The following is a 22,757-nucleotide window of genomic DNA, read 5'->3' as shown; positions in this document are numbered from 1 at the left end:
ATTTGCAATGCAATGTATTGCTACTTCTTGGTCTCCCTTGTATACCAGATGTGGATCTCCCATAGTGTCATAATTTCTCTTATGGTCACACCACATTGCTTTACATTACAGTAATTTTATTACATGCTCCTATTCAAGGATTAGAATAAATCCAGACTGTGCAGCCTGCTGCTTCCAAGAGTACATGTTTCAGGCCATTTGACACACAGTAATTTTTTATGTTCAAGTTCAAATTTATTTATATGTGTACACTAAAGCTGTGTAGTGTTGTTATTAATACTGGAATGTATGTTGTTTCTTATGCATCTTAATGACACTTTCAGATGAGCTGAAAATTATCAGGAGCAGCTAACAAATGGAAGTACAAAAGTGCTTATTTCTAGGTGCAACCTGTGGTTTGGTAATTTCAGTGGCAAACCCTTGTCATTTCTGGCATCTGCTTTAGATTGACAGTGCTTGGAGAGTAAAAAGTCACAGTAGCGCACAGGAATGGGCAAGAGATGCATTATGACTGGATGACTCAAAACGCAGCCCCATGATCCTCCAGTACCCTGCTGGTATGACGGATGATAAAACTGCAAGCCCTGTGCACAAGGCCAGATGTCAAAAAACAGTCCGCAGTGTCCTGGGATAAGACAGGGATTTTGCACTCTGACACTTTACCCCTAGAGACGTTAGAGCTTCTATTCCAAGAAATGGCCTTATGGGACTGGGAAGACTGTGGAGGACCCCGACGGCCAGAGCAATCTTCCTGTCCGACGAAGATGTAAACACGGGGAGAAAAAAATTCCTTGAATCCTTTCACTCTAAAATTGTCACACTCCAAACTACATCATTAAGAACGAGGGGGCCATACTGCTTAATCTCAATCTTGTTGTGTTTGACACATTTACAGTATTCAAGGTGTAGGTGTTCGAACATCAAATCTAAAACCACAGGCAAAAAAAAGGAAAAAACTAACTAACAAAAAGTAGTCCATACTTGCATTGGAAGCTCTCATAAACCACTTCTGTGAGGTTTGATGGATGCACTGTTACTCCATGTAAAGTACTACATGGTGCGCACGCTGTAAGGATAAACTTGTTGGGCGGATTTGGACCGGCCCATATTCCCTCCAGGGGGGGCCTGCTTCGTTCCCTCTCACGAGGGTCATGGGAACTGTTTCACATCAGCACGCAGAGGAATAAGTCAATCTCAAAATAAAATGTGCTTGGAAAGCCGTGTGGCACAGGTTTTTGGTTCATTTTGTCAAGGGTGGGTGGGGGGAGGGGGATGCATGACTAACACCAGTTCCAGATACTCCAAAGCACAACAAAGACTGTATTTTTTAAGGCGACTGAGGAAATTTAAATGTGATAACACCATGCCCACCCTTTTTTTTTTTTACAAAACTTTTATTCAAAGTATCCTCACATTTTTTATACATGACTTGTTTGTGATTACTGTCTGTTATTGTTACTTTGTTATATGTTTATTGTATCGCTCATTGTGTGCAAGCAAAATTCCCTTCGGGGTAATAAAGGTTTTCATTCATTCATTCATTCATTCATTCAAGGGATATGTCAATCTAATGAGCTCCTTAGCCACTGCCAGAAATGCAGAGAGAAACATACTCAACCTTGACATCAACAAAGTTGAAAGCAGGTTATATATGCAACTGTCTATATTGATAATACGTCAATCTGTTAGCCATGTAAGTCACTCTAGATATGGCTTTCTGTTGAACAAATACATGATAAGGTATTATCGATATGAGATGGTATGAGATGGATAATACATGAAATAGCTATTTCTGCTAACTGGTATCTTCCTCTGTTGGATGCACATAGGTCATTTCTCAGCCATTCTAATGCTCAGTAATCCACTTTCACATGAAACATATTTTGAAAGATCAAAGGACTGAAAGCACCTGCAGATAGACCAAATGTAGGCCAAAGAGACTCTTTAAAACGGCCATGAATAAGAAACGTTTTCACAGTTTGTTTGGGCGCTACAAGGATGAGGCGACCGTTGACAAGCTAACACTGTGAGCTAACACTGAGCTCAAACACTGGGTCCTAAGTGCAATCTAAATGCAGCCTCCCGCTCTCAGTAATGCCAAAGCTAAGCACTGCATTCTCTCTCCAGCCCTGCCTGCCAAGACTCTGGCAGCCCTTCTTCAGCACAGAAATGGCTGGCCACCGCTTGCCACCGAGTTCAGACTATAAAAGGAAGAGGGAAACAGAATGGAAGGGTGGGCAGAGGAAAAAAGCTCTGAGTTTAAAAATGCTGAGACACCATAACCAAACCATCAAACCATAACCAAACTCAATCATTCCAGATACTTTTTAAACCGGGGCAAGTTCATCACGGACTACACTATATTTCATGCAGGGAAAAAAACTCAATATATACAGTCCTTTCCTTCTAAAAACTCACTCCCATTGCAAATTAATATAATTGTGACTTTCTATTGAGAGAAAAAACACATCCGTTAAATATTATTAAAAGGGAAATCGCCTTTATGAACCCTTAGTGGCTAAACTTACTACACAGCTGGGAGAAGGAAAGAGGGAAACAAACCCACTGTAATGCATACAGAAATACAATAGGCACAATTGCAAAAACAATGGGGGGAGGGGTATTGTGCTTGTATAAAGAACAGATAAACACTGGCCTAAGCCTTCCTTCGCCTAATCTTACTGTTCCTGCTGCTTGCAGTATGCACCTGGGATTGACAATTAACCAGAGTGTGTCAAATCTGTGACTGTCAGATTTTGAGGAGAGTGAGGTGGTGAATTTGTTAGCGAGACCTCAAATGAATAACTGTAGGAGCATAACATGGGTGAAGGCAGCATCTACGTCTTCAGTCAGGCTGGGGTATTAGGGCTGATAGCGTCTCATCTGGGCGTGGCAACCCCAGCCTCAAATAACAATGAAGCATGAAAACAGCCATTATCTCTGAAATAAAGTAGTCCCACACAACACATGCCAAAAACACTCTGTCCTCCCAACAGTAAAGAACCACTCCACCCTCCCAACTGTACCGTACTGCACTACTCTCCCAACTGTAAAGAACCACAATACCCTTCCAAGTATAAAGAACCGTATCATCCTCCCAACCAGAAGGAACCATAACACCATCACCATAACTGTAAAGAGCCACGGTACCCTCCCAACTGTAAAGAAGCATATCACCATTCCAACTGTAAAGAACCATACAACCCTTCATACTTTAAGGAACTGCACCACCCTCCCACCTGTAAAGAACTGTACCACCTTTCCCCCACCACCCTCCCAATTGTAAGGAGCTGCACTGCCCTCCCAACTGCAAAGAACTGCACCATCACCTAACCATAAAGGACCCTCTCTGGCATCTATCTCCCCTGTGGTCCTGAGGGCTAAGAATCTATCTGACCAACAAATCTGCAAATCTGATTGGCCCATCCCAGCCTTGTTACCAATCCCAACATACATGAGAAGTTTTCAATGAGAGCTGGTTTCTGAGAACTCAGTGGGGAGATTAATATAACTAATACACAAAGAGAACGACTGTACAGGGCCTCCAGAATTCATCCCACAAGCGTTGAAGATCTGCCTTGACATCCTTGCTGCCATTATTAAGTTATGTCAGGAAATGGAAAATGGGTTTCACCTGAGCGTACATCTCTAACTTACCAAAAACAGCAGAAACGTTGAATGTTATAAATGCTTCTACCATGCTTTTGGCATGTCCAGTAATCAGGCCACTAATCTTGCATTCATTCCCTTGTGATGTCTCTGTTACTCTTTCCTCTCTAACACAGAAACAACACTTTCAACATTTTTACACATTAGCGAATCCCAGGGCTGAAAATAAAACTGTAGCCATAAGGGGAGAAGGAAATGGCAGAGCGGGGGTGGAAGTTTAGGGGGTGGGGGGAGCGGGGGTGAAAGGGTTGTGAAATGACTCTCCACCAAATTTGGCCAGTCTCCACCACCTGGCCTATTTTCACATAAAAAGCACTGATTAAATTATTCAGTATTGTTTCACAGGGATGTTTGACAGACAGATGTTTAAACCCTCAGACTGAAGACAAAGGAGAGAGATGGGTGGGGGAAAAGAACCCCCCTCCCTGCAAATACAGATATTAATCTTGCCTTATGATGCCAGTCCATGTGGCACTCCTTAAGTTTCACCTGCTTCTCATCCCCCCTCTGTGACACAGGTTCGACAGACAAGCCCCTGCTCCAAGGCCAACTGAAGTAGCACGGTCCTGGGGAAATGACCCGCAGTCTGGCCATTCCCAGCACTCCCCGGGGGCTTTTTTTGCGCTCGACTTATAATGGCATTTTTGCAGATTACTGATTTGCACAAAACTCCTCTGGCTGTTTCTCAGAAGTGACGGCATTCCCTGCAGACCTTCGCCCGATTTACTGCAGCCTCTTGGGGAGGGAGGTGGGGGTGGGGGGAGCATGGAGGTGGGAGTGAGGTCAAGGTACAGTGGGTGTCTTTTCTTCTATACCTTGAGACGGGGTAGGTTGCCTCACCAGTTTAGTAGGTCCCAATGCATAGACATAGGGAGGGGCCCTGTCCCAGATCAGGGAGGGAGCGTAGGGCGATGGGGGCGGGTGAATGATACCTTCCAAAATACAGAGGATTGGCAAAGAGAGATAGAGTCCTTGCTCTGAATCAATTCGGTAGCTAGCTACCAATCAAGTTGCTTCACAAAAACACAACACTGAATCCTCATCAGTAGTATTTTTATATAATGTTTTCAGATGTTTCTGATATTAAAAATGGACCTCTGAAAGGAAGCAAATACATTCACACAGTACCTACAGTAAGTACACACAGTAGGCACCATATTTCGGTCAATGAGCATTCACCATAAAAAATTCAGAGCAGCCCTGAATGCATAAAACCACAAAGGATTCAAAGCAACAGTCAAAATGAAATTGATCAATTTAATTTCCTTTTTTAAGCACTGAGGTTCTGGACTGTCACTGAGGAAATAATAAGTCCACACTAAAAAGCCAGGCCTTCCCAGAAGGCCTCGTTTTATGGAAAGTACCACAGAACAACAATGTTAAACTAAACATGAAACACAGGGCAGTCTTTGTTTCCATTGGTCAGGCTTCCTGCTGCAAGGGGAGATGTGTGAATGTGAAAGTCTGGGGTGTGTAGTCGCCTGTTTTCCACATTAGACAGACACTTTGAGTATGAGGGACATCTGCATGGCCTTGGAAATCTTAAATTAGAATTATATTAGCAAATCATACTTGCAAAAACCATGAATTTCTAACTAAAGCCTGCATGAAACTCTAGACATTACCTTTCACTATATGACCCTGAAGTTCTATGTAACAACTATATGGTACTACAGATCTTTCCTTGCATGACATGGCCATTAAGTTCTAATTTGCAACATGGTACTAGTGCATGGTATTACACATCTTAAATAGTACTGTCCAGATTTTACACTTCACAACCCCTGAAATCACGCTTAGCGCTTAATTGTTGGCATGGGCGATATAACCTAGCCCATTTGGGCAAAATAACATACGCCAAATAGGAAGGCCCATTTTGGCAAGGTAATGCAGAACTGACCAAGTTAGAGAATGGGACAAGCTGACTCACTAACTCAGAATGCCTCCACACATGGATTCTTCATCTGAACTCCATTCCATTTCCCATTTCCCAAATCAGTGAGCACAATAGGGCCTTCCCCCAATTGTTGTACCTTTATTGCCGGAGGTTTGGCGAGGATGAAGCGGCTCTTTCCTGCTGCCGGGGGAGGAGACCTTATCACTGGCAGACATCTTCACTCAGCCACTGACTCTCAGGGAGGGGAGGGGGCACTCGCGGGCTCTCACGTGCGGGACTGCTGCCTGGCACACACCTCACCGCTCCCAAAACCGCGGAGAACCACCGTCACGCCCTTTATCGCCACGGCCCGCAGAATCTCAGCAGGCCATTTCCCCCCATAAACACATTTTTTATTTGAATATTTTTTTTAAATAAAACTTTTCTGGTCAGATTGCTTGCAGTGCAGATAAACATCAAAGAGAAAGGCTATTTTTCATGAGTGTTCTCTCTTTCTTGATCTCTGACTTGCATTTCTCTTCTTTTTTTAAATTCTCTTTGATTTAAGCATAATGAATGCCTAATGCCTTCAGGGGAAAGTATCATAAAAGCATGTATCAGAGCCCTGTACTGTTGTGCTCTGTTTGGTTAACACTAAAGCTCTGTAAACACTCTACGACGCCCACACGCTTCAGTGAACTGAAGGCTTTTCCCATCAAACTGTGTATCTTTGCCAACAGTGTCTATTTATGCATTTCTTGTGACAAAACCCTTTTTGTAACATATTCCCAACGCAAGCTACCAGAAGGGATTTGTGTTCTGTTGACATAAAACATTAATTTCCCCCATCCATACCCCATTCCCTCTATCCATACTCCATTCCGCCTATCCACACCCCACTCCCCAAAGCCAGATGCCCTCCCCGACAAAGGAGACATCAGTAGGTCCTGCGGAAGTGGGTGACTTCTTCCATTGTCAATGGAATCCATGTCTTCGGTTAGTATGTGGAATCAATTACAAAACCGTGAGTGAGGGCAAGCACCAAGTTTGAAACTACAGCAGTTTGCACAGCCTCTTAATGTGCCGAAACAGCGTTAATGCATGCCACTGCATCGCACGCCATTCTCAAGCTCCGCGTTCCATCGAAACGGCAGGCACAGGACCAAGTCCTGCAGAATATCACTTCAGCCGTGTCTGTGCATTATAACGGTGGCTAAACTTAACTGCGCGTGCTGAAAGCAGGCACTGTTAGGAAAATTATACGGATGAACGACAACTCCACTGAATCTTGAAATCAAACAAGAAAACATAGGAATAATGACAATGCTGGAATTCTTGCATTTAGACCACTGGGGATTTCTGAATAAAAACAAGGACATAAACACATTTTATGGTTAAGAATAGCCATTTAGGCCATCTAGGGCTTGTAATTTTGCTTTTTTTGTCTAAAGTATCCAGCACTGTGTCAAGTCAGATCTTGAACACCCCAAGGGACTCTAATCCTACTACATGACCTGATAAACTATTCCATGCACCACAGCTCTCTATGGAAAAATACATCCGTATATCAGAGTTAAACTCATGTCTACTATGGTTATAAGACCCTGTTCTCAGATGCTATGAAAATAATCTTTCTTTGAAGGACAGCAATGTGGCCACATTATGGCATTGGACAAGTATTCAGTTACTGTTGGTAATAGTTCCACTTTGACAGGTCCAGGTCCTGCTCAGGCCCATCCACGGAACCTCTTGCTTCTCTTCAACCAGTTTCCTATAGAGGATCATCCTATCATCCTCTAATATGTGCTGCTGGCCACCTCTTTGCCTGATCTGTGCTTTATCTCAGCTGCATGGACTTTGTGTCTGAGAACTGCACTCATTGTGCGGCTGGGACAGGCGGACTGCAGCCACCCAATCAGCAAAGGCATCCTTGTCTAATGACACAAAGGATATTGACATGAGGAATCCAGTTGTGTTCTGACACAGTTGGTTCTGCCATGGTCAGAATTTCATACCAGACCATGGGGTCTGTCCACAAATTGCCATCCAATGCCTTAGCAGGATGAGCCACCCAGACATCCAAAAAAATCTCACTTTCAGTCAATCTAAAAATACAATTTGAAATTCTTTTAGAACCCTTTTTATAATTTCAGTGATCTCAAAATTGACATGGAACCCCAAGTATCAAGAAACATAAACTTATTGCTTGAACCAACCATTCAGACATACAAAGTGCCATTAAAGTTGCATTGAGGATGTTTGTTTCTACTTACAGAGGTCTACATAAGCACAATGCATGCACAGAGGACTTCAGTAAAGTCACAAGCTTTTCATCAGGGCCTTAAAAAAATCTGATAAAAAACGAAACAAAGAACCCTTTTCCCGCTCTCTAATTGAGTTTTTGCTCACTTGTACGCAGCATATCAATATACTGTTTTTAGAAAAGATAAAGTCTGAAAAACCTACAGTATTTTAATGTGGAAGTTTTGAAAATAGAGCTCTCAGGGACACATTCTCATTCTGGGTCAATCATCCTGCAACAGTTGTTAAACTTAAAAAACATTTTTTGACTTTGATTTAAAAGAAAAAAAGACTACTTTTTTTCTGGACAGTTCCCTTCCTCCAGGTAATTGCTTTGAAACTGTAGCGCATTAAGGGTGCCCATAATGGGTTTCCTATGTTCACTTCACAGCAAAGCAAACACAGCTTCCTGTCACTGTAGGAAAGAGGAAGATCGCTGTCGGTGAATGTTCCATCAGAATTATGGGAGGTGGGCATAGTTCACACACTGAGAAAAATAAGAAAAAACATTTCCGTAATTTCTCTCTGAAACCTAGGTGGGCATCATTTTAACTTTTTTCATGACTCACCTAATCACAAGTAATAGTTGAAAGACCAATCATATATATATATATATATATATATATATACACACATACATACATATATATATATATATATATATATATATATACACACATACATACATATATATATATATATATATATATATATATATATATATATATATATATATATATATATATAGTATATTTCTTTCGACAAAATACTGAATGGCCCTGTACTAGTTATTGTAATGGCAGCTGGTCATCATGAACCTCTCTAAATATCTAAAATATTCTTCATTACACACACAAACTGTTTGATATATTTGTAAAAGGCTAGTGGTAGAAATGCATCACCACAATAAACTAACATCTTTGGATCCATTCTTTATGGTCAGTAGACGGGTTGGTCTTCATGAAACCTGCAATAATATATGTCACAATGACTTTTGTCTTTTGGGGTCTGGACTCTGGAGTGTTTCTGCAGATAAGGATCTTTTTTCAGTGGACCTGAACAGTCGGCACACAGGGTCAAATATTTACAAAAAAGCGTAATATTTCTGCAGAGGTGTACCACCTGTTGCCTGTGGAATCCCAACACTATCTGGCTATCATCTGTAGAGCTCCAGATCCGGCCGGAATGAGAAACTGAATCTGAGATTTCCTTGGAAAGCTAGTGAAAGCAGAAGAATATCAGTCTGTGGCTACTTTCAAACTAAAAGTCAGATTCCAAACTAAGAATGTGGTGCACATACAGTACTGAAAATAAGAACTGTTTCTTGAGTCAATGTTGCCTGTATTCAGTTTAATGACTAAAATCATTGTGTTCTTCCTTTAACTGGCCTGGGGCTTTAATTTAATTGAATCTGTGAATTGTGTTATGCTTCCTGCCTGCTCGTTGCTGGCCTACTGCTCGGTTAGGAGTCCCATCGTCCTCTCTGCAACTGCGTGTAAAAACCTAACATACAAAATATCGGCTCTGTACCACCTCAGTACATCCAATTGACATTCTAAGAAAATGGTTTTCATATTTACTCCCTTAACCACTGTACACTCAAGCAGAACCTCAAATAAGAAAGTCTGAATTTTGTTACCTTTTAATCACAAGGGCAAACCCACTAACTTACAGCTCTTCTGACTATTCTTCAGCAGCTTCTCAACATGCCACCTGACTCCAGAAAACTTAAACAGCACAACAGAGGGGAAAAGGGCCATTTACAAACCCTTTTACAACCCCCAACATGTCTACATATAACAAATCATATAAAACGATACCAGACTGTAATATTCTCAAACTCTATCAGTCAATTCAATATAATATTCGCTTTTATTTTACGTCAATAACAGCATGTATTTAAATAACAATATGTTATTAAGTGTATATAAACCACAGCTACGGTCACACCTGTTCAATTAAACCAAGGGAAAGAATCTGTAACCAAATAAGTAAATCAATAAATAAAATCTCTAGGAATTTAATTTGGTACCCACGGGTTAGTCCAATTGAGCCATGCTGCGCACAATCTGGCACTACAGCGTTACGCACGCCACGCCCACTTCTCAGAGTAAACTTTGCAGTCAGACAAAGATTTACATGTGAATTAACAAATATGGACTATTATAACTTTTACATGTTTTATTGACTACTTAATATACTGTAATTTGGCCACGTGTCAGTAAAATCTCAGTAAAACGAGATAACTGAAAACAATCACCAATAACTGAAAACAATCCGATAATGTTAAAAAAGAGAAAAAATCACTTACGGCTTGAACTTCGGTCGTCAGAAGAACGAGGATTATTAGGCACAAAGTTGTCAGCGTGTTAAGCGAAAACCTTTAAAATGAAACAGCAGTCGTTAATACGTGATTGGAATGAGTGTGTTCTAAAATGGCACAATCACAGAACGCGACTAGCAGTAGAATGTCTAATTTACTTACCTTAAACTTTTAAATTCTATCCTGCGTCGAACCTGCATGGCCCCGTCCATCCGTACTTCAGATTTCATCCCCGTGTCTACTTCTTCATCCAACGCGGTCTCCTTGCTAATACATACTTACTTAGAGAAGACATTTCACACATACAGTTAAACACACATAGTGTATGACCCAGTGCGATTAAATATAATTACTGAGTATATATTTTAATCTACGGTGCTGTTCGGGAAAAGCAGATGCCTGAATTGATTGGTCTACGATTTGCATTAAAGTTTAGCATCTCACTTATTTCCGTATGCGTAATCTATTAGGATACAGTAATGCGCTCAAACAACGTGTTTAATAACTTCTTTGCTTCTCGTGAAATGGACATATTTAGAGGTTCGATCAGTTAACTAAAACAAAACAAAACAAAAAAACACTTACATCACATGCACGCTCACCGCTGTCTTGTATTCAGGTAAATTGCTACCGTTTCTACTGATCTGGCACGCGCCGCTATTTAGCCAGACGCAAGGCAGTTCTCCTTAAAGTCTCCGATGTGGAAAAAAAAATCACATTTACGACTAAACGAGCCGAAAGTCGTTCAAAGCCGAGGAAGAAGTTCTCCAGCAACACACAAGAATTGCAAGTGCCTTTTTGTTAGATAGGGTTTGTGTCCGTATACAGAATGAGGGTGGTCATGGCTAATGCATGTTAACAAGGGGTGGGGTGGAAACCACAAGAAGAAGTTACTTTGGACAGAAACGCACAACGCTGCAGAGAAAGCAAAGATGCTGTCAAACGCAGGTTACAAGCTCTGAGCAAACAAATATATAGACAGTTGGGACCAGAAGAAGCCGGTCAACAGTGTCCTTGCTGGACATAGGTGCATCGTAAATAGATTTCACCGAGCTCCAGCACGATGCTGTTGACTAGCTGCGCCTTGTTCCTAGCGATCATCTACTCTGGTGTGGAGTGGACAAGGGCTGAGGTGAGTACTTCTATCAATATTTACTCTTATTTTGATATCATATAGGGTCTGGGTCTTTGTTATATTCAAACTTTTTTTTGTAGAAGGCACATTAGTTATGAAGTAATCTGCAAAATTTGAATTGAGTGAGAACTGCAGTTACGCAGAGTTTACATAACAAGTGTACATGATTCAGTTATTTAGAACGACGTTTTCTCGGCTGTTGCGACAGAATACGTATATTTCCAAAATTTTCTGAGGTATATTTAAGCCAAAGAGATTGTAATGCACGTATCAAGTTATCTTTTCCAAACTCTTCTCAGAGTTTGAAACTTTCTGACAAATGCTGGAATGGTAACTGGGTGACCAGCTCCTAGCACAGGATAAGTAAAAATAATTACTCACTATACGTTAGAATTTAACATCTTTAAAGGTAGATTTAAGTTTTTCCAATGTCCTTTTTAAGGTTGGAAATCTATACTTGAACCAAATTAACTCTATTGCTCTACCACTTATCTTAAAACAACCAATCAATTACAGTTACGACTGTCTCGTTCTTGTGAGTTTGGAGGGGAAGTAGCCTACTCATTGAGTGCTACTGTATTGTATCTGAGATTAGATTAGACTAGACTTTATTGTCCACTTCTCAGGAAGTTTTCTTACAAACAAATATGATGTATAAACAACATTAAATTTATGCAATGTGTGGGAATGCTTTTGGTAAAGAGAAGCAACAACAACTTCTTTTTGCATGACAAATAACTTTTTGATGGGTGCCCTGGAGTTGATCAGTTATTGTCAGTGAATGTGCAGACTACTAGGAAAATAAAAACATCTTCAGCAAATTGTGACTTAACACATGACCAGTTGTTTCTGAGAGTGGCTTCAACTTTGCATTGGAAACTGAGTCTCTTAATTGGTTGGCGTTGCTGGAGTTGGGTCCTTTCCCACTGTTCTCGGAGCAGTGTGGTGTTAGTAAACCAGTGCCAACTCTGTCACTTGCCATCCCAGTTAAAGGTTCTGGGCATTCTTGGGGTTTTGCCCAATGGGAATCTGTGTTGTGTGTGTACTATCCCACAGGCATAACTGGGCTTTCGTCATCAATATGTTACAGTTCCTTAAAACAGAGCAGGGGCACTCAGTTACCCCCTCTTGGAGGGTGAGTGTACACCCCGGAATGTTCAAGACTTTCATTCCGTGATAAAGATACCAAATTCTGTGTTAACCCCTTTGTTCCTGAATCCTAGATTCTTTCTTTACTTGCGATGACAAGTTCTCCTTCTTTGAGAGCATCAGTGCTGATAAATGGACTGTACTGCTGCCCCCTGTGGAGAAATCGCAAAAATCAAGTGCACAAAAAATGGTGTTCCCTGGTGAGACAGATTAGATTCCCAGGGCTCAAGACTTCAGCAGAATGTAATCGGTAGAGTAATTTGTCTGTCATGCCAGGAAACCTCCTTCCTTCCCTTGCTGGATGACAACTGACATTCTCCTACTAAGCTACCTGCCCCCCCCTTGCGAATCCTCCACCATCCCTCCACAGTTGGAAGCATTCCGCAAAATTGGGTGGCCAGATTTTTGACATTGTACACTAAAAGGTAGATTGTGTTTTCCAGACTGCAATAGTTCTCATTTTAAAATATGAGGAAGCTGAAGCAGGATGCAATTACAATATAATAATTTTAAAATTTGTAGCATGCCTGGGTCTGCCTGAATATATTTAATAGGCAAAATTATTTTATGCGTAGTTAATTTTCTTCAGAGGTCATGATGTTGTGGTCACAGCCCCTGCCATGGCACCTGAAGGTTGTGGGTTCAAACCCTTGTCAAAAAGCACCATTGTCAGTACCTCCCTCCCGGTGCTCACTGTCAGGGTGATGGATTGGGGATAACAGCCCTTAGATGGTTTTAGCGATTGCCCTGCGAGGGAGTACTTGTGCTGCCCTTCGTGGGGCAGAATCCAGGGGTAAGCTCTGACCTTTTGAGCCATCACTTCACAAGAATGTGGGTGTAAGATTGTGCAGGCGTCTATGCCTCTGTACACCAGCAGCTCAGGTGTATTCTCTGCTTCCCTCTGTATGTCAGCCAGTGTTCTATCTATTGCTTCTCTGAAGGAGTGGAAACTAAGTGCTTTTGATTGGCGATCAGGCTCACAGAAACACCTCTTCATGTGTCCTTATATGTAAATGTGCTGACTGTTGTTGGCCTCCTCTCTTGCTTTGCTGGAACTTTTGTGTATTTTATGGAAGTTTTGATTGTGGCACATTTGTCATGTCATAATTGGTACATGAAGCATGATTGTTGTGAAGTTTTTTAGATATGGACCTCGGGAAACTTTGCTCACATGACAAAAAGCTTCCACGTTCTGTGATTTAGCAGTTGAGGGAGTCTCAGAACGAACTTAAATTTCAGCTACAGATGCTAGCAGTGTTCGACACCTAACTGAATCATGGTGAGTTCTTTTCCCTACAAAAATGGTAACTGAAGAAAAAGTTCAAAACATGAACTCTGCAAGTCCACCTGGGAAACAGAGCCGGGAGACATGATCCACACAGACTGGAATAATTGCCAGTTACTATTGTTTAAACACAGAAACTTTAAAGTTATTTACCCGCTCCCACTCAAATTTTCAATAGGAGAGTTTATGTTTTATTCATTTTCTAAAACAGTCCAGTGGAATTACACAAACAACCTTGCATTAATTATTTTTTGCATACATTGTATTCTGCAACAATAGATGCAGCAGGAAGCTTTTAAATGTAAAAAAGTAGTTAATATGCATCTGTGTGGATGCAGTACTGGGCTGGTGGCCAACAATGGCAAACTCAGTTAGATTGGGCTGGTAATCTGATGCATGTTGTAACGGAATGATTTAGACCCAAAACAATCAAATGCACCAGGGCACGGAATTTTCAGGTAACTGTTTATGTGGTGTTCCAACAATTCACTGGATAATTTGTTGTCAGGGAGACAAAAGGTAAAGACTGTGATATCACTGCAGAGAACTTCCGATGTAATTAGTGGCTGTGGTTTCAAGTCATTGAGAACATCTGTCAGGCGTGTAACACAGTAGCCAGGGACAGCTGTATCTCTGTAGGGCCTCATGTTCAAGGCAGCTACAAGGCTGATGGTGACCATTAGCAATTCCCAAATTTGGCTCACATTGCAACAAAAGAGAAAACAAACATGACCTTGGCAGGTACAGTCAGGCGAGGAGGATGACCTCACCAGCACAGCTGCAAATGCCTGTCTATCAGGCATTACATTTTTGAAACCTGAGATAGACATCTGCTGTGCAGAAACTTTGGCCTTTTCTTACCAGTCAAATAAACGTGCGTGATTTGTTTTTATTACTAAAATTTACAACACTTAAAATTGTAATGGGATTTGGGGCGATAGGTGATATCCATAATTGATGGAATTGCAAATGGGAGGGTACCATTTCTTGGAATTATTGTCATTTGTATTTGTTTGATGACCTTACAATCTTTCCACTCTTGCTGTTACCAACCTTAAACCTGGTTACCTATATTATCTGTTACAGTATCCTCAAGGTTTGTTCGCTCAGAGAGAAAATGAATAATATCACCATTGGCCTCTCCTTGATGTTTTTCTGTAGTAGTAGCTTTGTGTCGTTTGCAATGTCGCCTCACTGTCCCCGACCGCTGTAGACCTGAAGCTTTCCCTGTGATGTCTGCAGCGATAGCATCTCTGGCCTGTCAGTGTGCCTCCGCTGTCCGGTTTGATCTCATATCGCACATAATTTCAGCCCATGGGCCCCCCAGTGGTAGGGTGGATAGGATTGCCACCCAGTACGGTATTCATCCGTCCAACCCCGCTTTCAGCCTCTGTGTCCGGGGTCACATTCTAGAGCCCGAAAATTCCTAGTTCAAATTTCAAACAAGTTTCAGGCTGAAAAATGAAGGGCCATAAGATTTCTGTCATCATATTTAAAATTGATTGTGCATATCAGTGTTTTTATTGAGGAATGCCAGCTGGGTAACCTCAAGTAATGGCGATAGTCAAAATAGTATTAATGTATTTTTGTTATTATTTTCATTATTAATTACTGAAAAGGACATTTCTCTGTGTTGTGCTTTGCTAAATGCTTTTTCACAATTTCCCTTGACTCAGTTGTGAAATGTAATTTATTTATCTTGAGGCCCTCACTTATATGTAATTTTCCTTTATTCATGCTATTTGCTAACTGGTGACTGAAACCTCCCACACTACCAAATCCCCCTGGAACATCACAATATCTTTCAGTAGAACCCCCCGACCTCCCTCAGCAACAGCAGCAGTGTGGAGCTCCCCAGAGTAGAGAGATGAAGCAGATGGGCCTTATCATGTGTGTCCTCCCATGGTGTCACCAAGAGAGAGATGGACAGATCGGGAGGGCTATAAAAACATAAATCATGTATAATTATAGAGAGAGAGAGAGAGAGAGAGAGAGAGAGAGAGAACATGGACTATAATGAATGCAGGCGGCAGTGTAGTATAATGGGTAAGGAACTGGTCATGTAACCTCAAGGTCACAGGGTCGATTCCCCTGGCAGAACACTGCCGTTGTACCCTTCAGCAAGGTACTTAACCTTCAGTGCTTCAGTATACAGTATATCCTGCTGTATAAATGAATGCAATGTAAATGCTATGTAAAAGTTGTGTAAGATGCTCTGGATAAGAGTGTCTGCTAAATGCCTGTAATGTAATGTAATAGTAAAAAAGGTTTTTTTTGTCTGTGTGTTTAAACATCAGTAACAAATGCACAAGGTACTTCTGATTGCATTGGTGTCCACAAGTCAGGATTTCATAGACATAAGGGGAACATGCAGGCATGCAAGTGCTCGATTGACCAGCAGGGGTCACTGGTATGCAGTGGTGCTGGCCAGTGTGCAACTGGTGACTGCCATCCCGGGCAACTGAAATTTCCATTCCGGGGTGATGCCTGAGCCAACTTTGCATTGCTTGCCGGGGCTGTAGGCCCCATTCAGAAGTAGCATGCTTAGGATTTGATACCATATTCTGGATCCTATCCATGCACTGGAACTATAGTTGGTAGAGCATTGAGCCTTACGGAGTGCCTTACAGAGCTTCTATCAGATCAGCTTTACACTCCTCACCCCTCACTTCCTCTTCTTCATCTCTACACAAGTTCAGTTTGACCTAGTTCTGGGTCCAAATTAGATTCCCTCGCTCAAGGGATGGCTGATGGGAGACGGGACCTTACGACATTCTGACTGTTTACAGAGAGCAGAAAGTGCAGGACGTGCCTTCCGGCTCCAGTCCTACTTCGTCAAACTGTTTGGAACTGGACCACGCCGTTCCTGGGAAGGTTCTGTGGAATGCTGTCTCTAGACATTTAGACATTTGAATTGGCATAGTTCCACCCCAGCATGCCCTTTCCACCCCATTATCTGGGGGGTTGAGTGGGACAGTGTCATGTTCCACCCTTTCCCTCGCCCCGAACCCTGACCTCCACCAACAAGCTGTCTCGGATCCTGTCTTAATTTCATACAGTGCCCCGGGTGGGTGGGTAGGGGGTTCCCCCGGACCAGTGGATGACAGGACCATGGTCGGGGGGAGTACCAGCATTGGGGTTTGGATTGACCCTCAGGGGGGAAGGGAGGGGGTGGGTTAATCCAGCGTGAACAAGACTATTAGTGCCCTTCTCTGCCCACACACAGTGTGACTACATGCTTAATTCACCTGAGGAGGGAGCGGTGTCTGTGTGTGTGTGTGTGTGTGTGTGTGTGTGGATGGGGGGGCAGTTGCCTCTATGTAAGGAGGTCAGTGATTTCCACACAAGTGGGGCAGATGATCAGCTGCCGTTAATACTCACCTAACTCGAGTGTCCCTCACGTCTGAATGTACGCTGGTGCCAGGGCGATATGCGTAGCCGATTCATTGGTCTCGCTCATAAATCAAAGGCGCACACCTCACACCTCACACCATCAGCCGTGAGCAGTCCAGCACTAGCACAGATCGGAGGGTAGCTTGGAACGATCCATTCTTTTGCATGTCAGAAAGGATCTTTCCCCACACGGCAGGGTATGTGTGGTGTGTGAAGACACGGGGAGGTCGTTATTACGCTGACTTTCTGTGTACCAGACAGCGGATGTTTATATCAGTTCCATTTTGGAAACCTTTTCTAAAACAGCTTGAAATGTTGTTAACTGTTTCCATGGCGATAATAGAACAAGAAAGTTCCTGTGTGGCATTTTTACTCTAAAGGGTAAAAAAAGGAGAGTAAAAAACAATGACCTTTCATAATATGTATAAAATTATAAAACCAGTTGAAGTCTGTTAGTGGTGCCTACATGTCTAATGTTTTCCTTATAGGGAGCTCTGCAGACGTTTGAGTTTTACCTCCTGTAGGAACAAAGTCAAATGATTCAATAGTGTTGCTTTATTAGTTCTCTACATTAAATGTATATGTTCACTTATTGCATCTCATACTGGGTTATCTCTGTAAACTGCTGTCTTTCATTTTGCAAAAACATTTTCCTTATAGTAAAGTTTTAAACCCTTTCTTTTGTTATTTTTCTTGCCTGAACATTCACATTTAGCAATTATTTGTATTTTCCATTGGATTAGTAATTAACAGGCTTTAAAATTATCAATGTGAAATAGAACATTCTGTTGGTTTGACACAATAATGGCTTACTGTCCTGTAATTCTGCAATAGATCACATGTTGTGGAGCTTTATGTGAGCCATCTTGTGCATGATTATACTGCAAAATAAACATCCGGGCACAACCTGTACCCTGTGCGAGATTTATGCCAAATATGTTCCTGATCTTTTAAATCGTGCTATTTTTTATTTCATAGAGGACAGTGCTAAGCTCGGTCATGACTCAGACAAAACAAAGCGTTGTTTGCAAGCTTGATTTCTCTGTATAAGCCTCTTGGTCTGAAGGTGACTCGGTACTTATTATTTGTTATCTGTAATCAGTTAACCGTAAATTTTTATACGTAAAATCATATACCCATACACATATACATAATTTAAATATACCCCTGAATCAAATGCTGTCCTCTCAGTGTGTGAGTAGTGGTGGCCTTGCATGCGTTTATCCTGGGGCGACAGTTTAGTGTACGGCTGCGGGCGCATCCATGGTCGGGCAATGCTCTTGTACCACAGAGCTAGGGACACTACCTGCGTTGCCAACCAATTAACCAAATAACCAGCTCACCGTATGAAAAAAAATACATAGTGTAAATACAAATGTGATAATGTGATACAAATGTGACAAATGGGAAATTTCCTTGAGCAAGGTAACAAACAGATAAATAATGAAATATTGCGGAGGTACCGAACTGCCTCATACACAGAGATGTGGAGAGTCTTGATTACCCCACTAGGGGGAGCCCCTGAGTGACCAGAACATTGTTTTTCTTTAATATAGGAATTTGTGCGCCTGATTCCTGAGCTCAGAGCTCTGTTCACGCAGCGGCATGCTGGGAGTTGTGTTTTTGCAGCTGTGCTAGCGCCGAGGTACGTGCAGTATATAACGCCCGGCTGGCCCGGATCGTTAAAACGTCGCCCGGCAACAGCGGGCAGGAAGGATTCCCATGCTCACGCACCTCTGCGCGGACACGAGGGGGGCGGGGGTGTGGTATGGGAACAGGGTGCGGTCAAAGAGGAGCAGGGTGGGTGTGGCAGAGTGGGGGGGTGGAGGGATAGGCTGTGGAGAGGATGAGATGAGCTCACGGGGTCAGTTGAAGGGCATGTTGGTTTGAGGTCTGGTAGGGAAACCCAGAGAAGGAATGGAGAAGGCTTCTGTTCAGACGTCCGCCCTCGTGTTAACACTCCACCAGTGTTTAAAATAGTTAATGGGCATGGGAGACTGCGTCTGTGTGGAACTGTACTATTATTGGAAATATCGCATACTGTATCTTTAATTATTAAGTTATTTTTCTTCCTTAAGGCAGAAATCCTCAGGATGTTTTTAGAGATTAGAGATAATTTGAGTATTCAAAACCCATTTTTAATCAAGTTAAATCAAAATAAATGACTTCAGGTTACCCTGCCATCACGCTTCATTTAAACTAAAGAAAAAGAAAGAAAAGAAAACATTAATGCACAATCAGTTTTAAATCGGAACCTACCACTAAAAAAATGCTCGTATGGTAGCTTGTAGCTTGTGGAAACATTGAAAAATTCCAGAGCTTCCTACATGTTGTCCATTCAACCATGCAACCTGATTTAAGCTGGCGTGGATATCTTATAGTAGGATAAGGAGAAGAGGCTTTTGACCTGTTGCATTATTTTGTTTCACTGTGACGCGTGCTGTTCTGCCACCGTTCAGAGCGATTGCTGTATGCCTACCACCAGGACTCGAGGAGGGTTTCATAAACACCCTCAGCTGCAGCTAAGCTCCAGGATGCTCCACTATTTAGCAGTTTTGTTTTGTTAGGTTTAAAGGTGATTGTGGCAATACACTGACCTCTTGAGCCAGGAGAACCAAGAAGAAGCAATTAGAAAAAGGTCTACACAGTACAATTCCATACACTGCTCACGTGCGGTTTTCATGAGATGGATATATGATCCTTGTTTAGTCTGTGCAGGACTGCAGGACCAAACAGCACCCTGTATCTTCACACATATCTCTGGCGTGGAAATGCAGGGCATCTCAACAGTATCTCTATAATGCGGTGGGGGGGGGGGGGGGGGGGGTTAGGGGTGTGGAAGGGGGATTAGCAGATAAATCAAGGCAGACATGCATGGGAAAGAAGTCCACATTCCATGACATTGATGAAAATCTTGCACCGATGCACAAAAGTAGCCAGTATTTGTGTAATTGCAAATATAATTGTATTATGAGCTGTCCTACGGGGGTTGGGGGTGAGGAGGCATTGCACAGTGGTAGAAGTTTTATCCGGACTCAGAGTTCAAAGCTCAAAGCTCACTCTCAGCTTTAATGTTCTGGGGGTAGATATTCCCACAGTGGGAAAAATATCTGTTCTTTCCCAGTGTAGTAGTGTAATTTGTTCCATAGGCGTGATTACATTTTTCCTGCTTTATCTCAGCCCATCATAGTCTGACAGCCCATAATCATATAGGAGAGTGGCAGGGCCTTTGGGATGACCGTCCATCTCTCCATCTCCATCTCTCTGCTGTCTGTCTCTCTCTCTGGGAACGTGGGATGGGGGTGAACAGTGCCCCTGTCATGGTGGCTGCTGTGGGTGTGGGCTAGAAATTACACATTTCTTTAAAAAAACCACAAACTATTTAATGTTTTTACTCCCCTGTCCCCCAACCCCCTCTCTGCTGCCCCTCATTACAGTCCAGATGGTTGCCCATATTTGGGGCTCAGACTAATATTAATTTCCAAAGAATAACATGGAGTTTTTTTTTTTTTTTACAATAGCTGTGCTTTTTAAAGCCTGCGGGAACCCTTCCACCCCACAATGCCAGAGTCCACTTTCCATGTCATCACAATGGATAAAAGAACCCAGTTTTTCCCATTTCACTGCTGAGTAACAGGACTAACATGGGCTGTCATACTGACAAGTGCAGTGTTAACAACATTCCCAGACACAAGAATTAATGAACAAAATTCTTCTGTAAGGTCTGAGCCCAACAGCCAACCCCCAAAATTCTGTTTGGAGTTGTTTTCACAATACAGGTTTGAAACTGGCAGAGTGGCATCCGTTAAAAAGGCCCTAACCTTAGGGAGGCTGTAGGACACACCCTGTAGGACACAGTTTGTAGGGTGACTGGCTGTCAATCCCCCGTATGGCTGAAGGGGTTCAGTTCCCCACTGTGGCACTTTGTGTACTACGATCCCATCCCCACCTGTAACCCACTCTGGTTTCCCACCGGTCAGAATTGAAATTAAACATAAAAGTACATAAACAGGACAGGCTGTCCACTCTCCTTTTAAAACGAATATGACCTAACCTGTAATCATTATCCAGACTGTTCGGGTTATTGAGTCAAAGAATGCTTGAAACCATACCAAATTCATACATAGCACGTAATACTGATGACCTAATTTGAGTGACCCAAAAGTCCAGATAAGCTGCTTCTAGCCACTCTGAGTCAGACATTCACTGGCAAGGTTCACACCTGACCAAAAGAGAACATACTGACATTTGCAGAAACTTGCCCAAACACGGCAGAATCATACTACTAATTTGAAAGGGGAGACAGATTCTCCTTTCCCAAGTCAAACAAACGGCTGGCCAGAGGCCGCATCAGGAATGTACAAAGTAAAATTTAGAGAGAAGGTTTACGTCACTCCCCGACACGGTGACCTGAAGTGCCTTCCTGTCCTGCTAAGGAGATAAAGGAGGAAACTTCCTGCCGATAAAAAACAATCTGGGCCTTTTTTTAGCGAGCACGGGGCGAGGTTCCTGACTGGAGTGGAACTGAGCTGACAAATCAAAGGCAATGTGTGCAACTCCTGAAGGAACACGATGACCGTTAAATATCAAGAAAAGTAAAGCAATGGGAGGTCCACTGCCCCTTGAAGTGAACCGGAGGGGAGGGGATAGCCCAGAGGAGAGCCAGCTGAAGATTTCCATGTTGTGTTGGCGTTGGTTACCCTCTCAGACCTGAGACATGCCCATGCCCACCACAATGCTGCAGTTTATAGAAATACAGCACCATTGTGGGGCGTGCGACAGGACATGTGACCACAGGAAGTGAAGGCCAGGCAGAGACCCATGGATTCCGTACCCACTGAATATTCATTTTCCCCCCATCCTCACTTTTTAACTACAGCTTTTTGGTAAAGAGTATTTCCCAGTGTTTTATTGCAGTATAGATCATCCATTGTCACAGTGTTTTTCTTGGCTGTGGTTCTTGAATTTTTAGAAGACCCATAAAATTAGTGTGTTCTGGCTTTGACGGTTGGGATACAGAACTTTCAGTGCTAAAAACACTGCTGCATCTGCTGCTCCTATAAAATCTGTGCGATCTGAGCCTCTTGAGCTGGAATGGCAGTGACGTGAGCCCTGACCAAGCAAATTCAAAGCTCTGTTCACTAACTGTCTTTTTAAAATCTGTAAATAACCAGAAAAGTACAAATATGCCACCACTCACCTCTCAAACCTGAGTAAATTGTTGCCTAGTGTACAATGAACCAGGCATATTTGTACATACGTGAAAAAGTTTCTAAGACGTTTCTTAAGAATGACAACAGCGATAGGGCACGAAACATCTGCTTGTGATTTTTGGAATCTGTCACAACTAAACCTGCCTTATTGCGGATTTCTACTGTATAATCCTTGTGAGACCTGGCATAATTTTCTTTTGAGGTAGTTAAATCACTTGGGGAGTTAAAACTATTGGTGTTGAAGTGAAAATATATTCCAAAATGTAATTCATTCAATCTTTATTGAATGTCCGTCCCTTGTAGCACAGGATTCAGTGTAGTAGAATATATGGTTCTTGTGATTAAGATCAGGATCTCATGTCCCCTACAGGGGACAAAAGTGAATTTCCAGCTCTTAGGAGTTTAGGTTTTGT

General features: G+C 42.3%; 2 protein-coding genes across 5 annotated transcripts in view; one reads left to right on the top strand and one right to left on the bottom strand.

The window, feature by feature from the left end:
- The window catches only part of col4a2 (collagen, type IV, alpha 2), a 65,427-nt gene extending 54,445 nt beyond the window's left edge, over positions 1-10,982 (bottom strand). For 2 of the 3 annotated variants that reach the window (XM_035411467.1, XM_035411469.1), the window contains exons 1-3: positions 10,755-10,982; positions 10,332-10,451; positions 10,158-10,227 (exon numbers count right to left, since the gene is read on the bottom strand). In XM_035411467.1, coding sequence (XP_035267358.1) covers positions 10,158-10,227; positions 10,332-10,399 — 138 coding nt within the window. In that variant the 5' untranslated portion in view covers positions 10,400-10,451; positions 10,755-10,982. The remainder of the gene's footprint in view (positions 1-10,157; positions 10,228-10,331; positions 10,452-10,754) is intronic. The other variant, XM_035411468.1, reaches the window with a different exon arrangement.
- A 71-nt stretch (positions 10,983-11,053) lies between these two features.
- Positions 11,054-22,757, top strand: part of col4a1 (collagen, type IV, alpha 1) — a 52,069-nt gene continuing 40,365 nt past the window's right edge. Inside the window, exon 1 of one of the 2 annotated variants that reach the window (XM_035411471.1) lies at positions 11,054-11,301. In XM_035411471.1, the coding sequence (XP_035267362.1) occupies positions 11,233-11,301 (69 nt within the window). In that variant the 5' untranslated portion in view covers positions 11,054-11,232. The remainder of the gene's footprint in view (positions 11,302-22,757) is intronic. The other variant, XM_035411470.1, reaches the window with a different exon arrangement.

Source organism: Anguilla anguilla, chromosome 3 (assembly GCF_013347855.1).
Source record: "Anguilla anguilla isolate fAngAng1 chromosome 3, fAngAng1.pri, whole genome shotgun sequence".
Lineage (NCBI taxonomy): Eukaryota > Metazoa > Chordata > Actinopteri > Anguilliformes > Anguillidae > Anguilla > Anguilla anguilla.
Note: the sequence above shows the minus strand (reverse complement) of the source record. Positions and strands in the feature narration are given on the sequence as shown.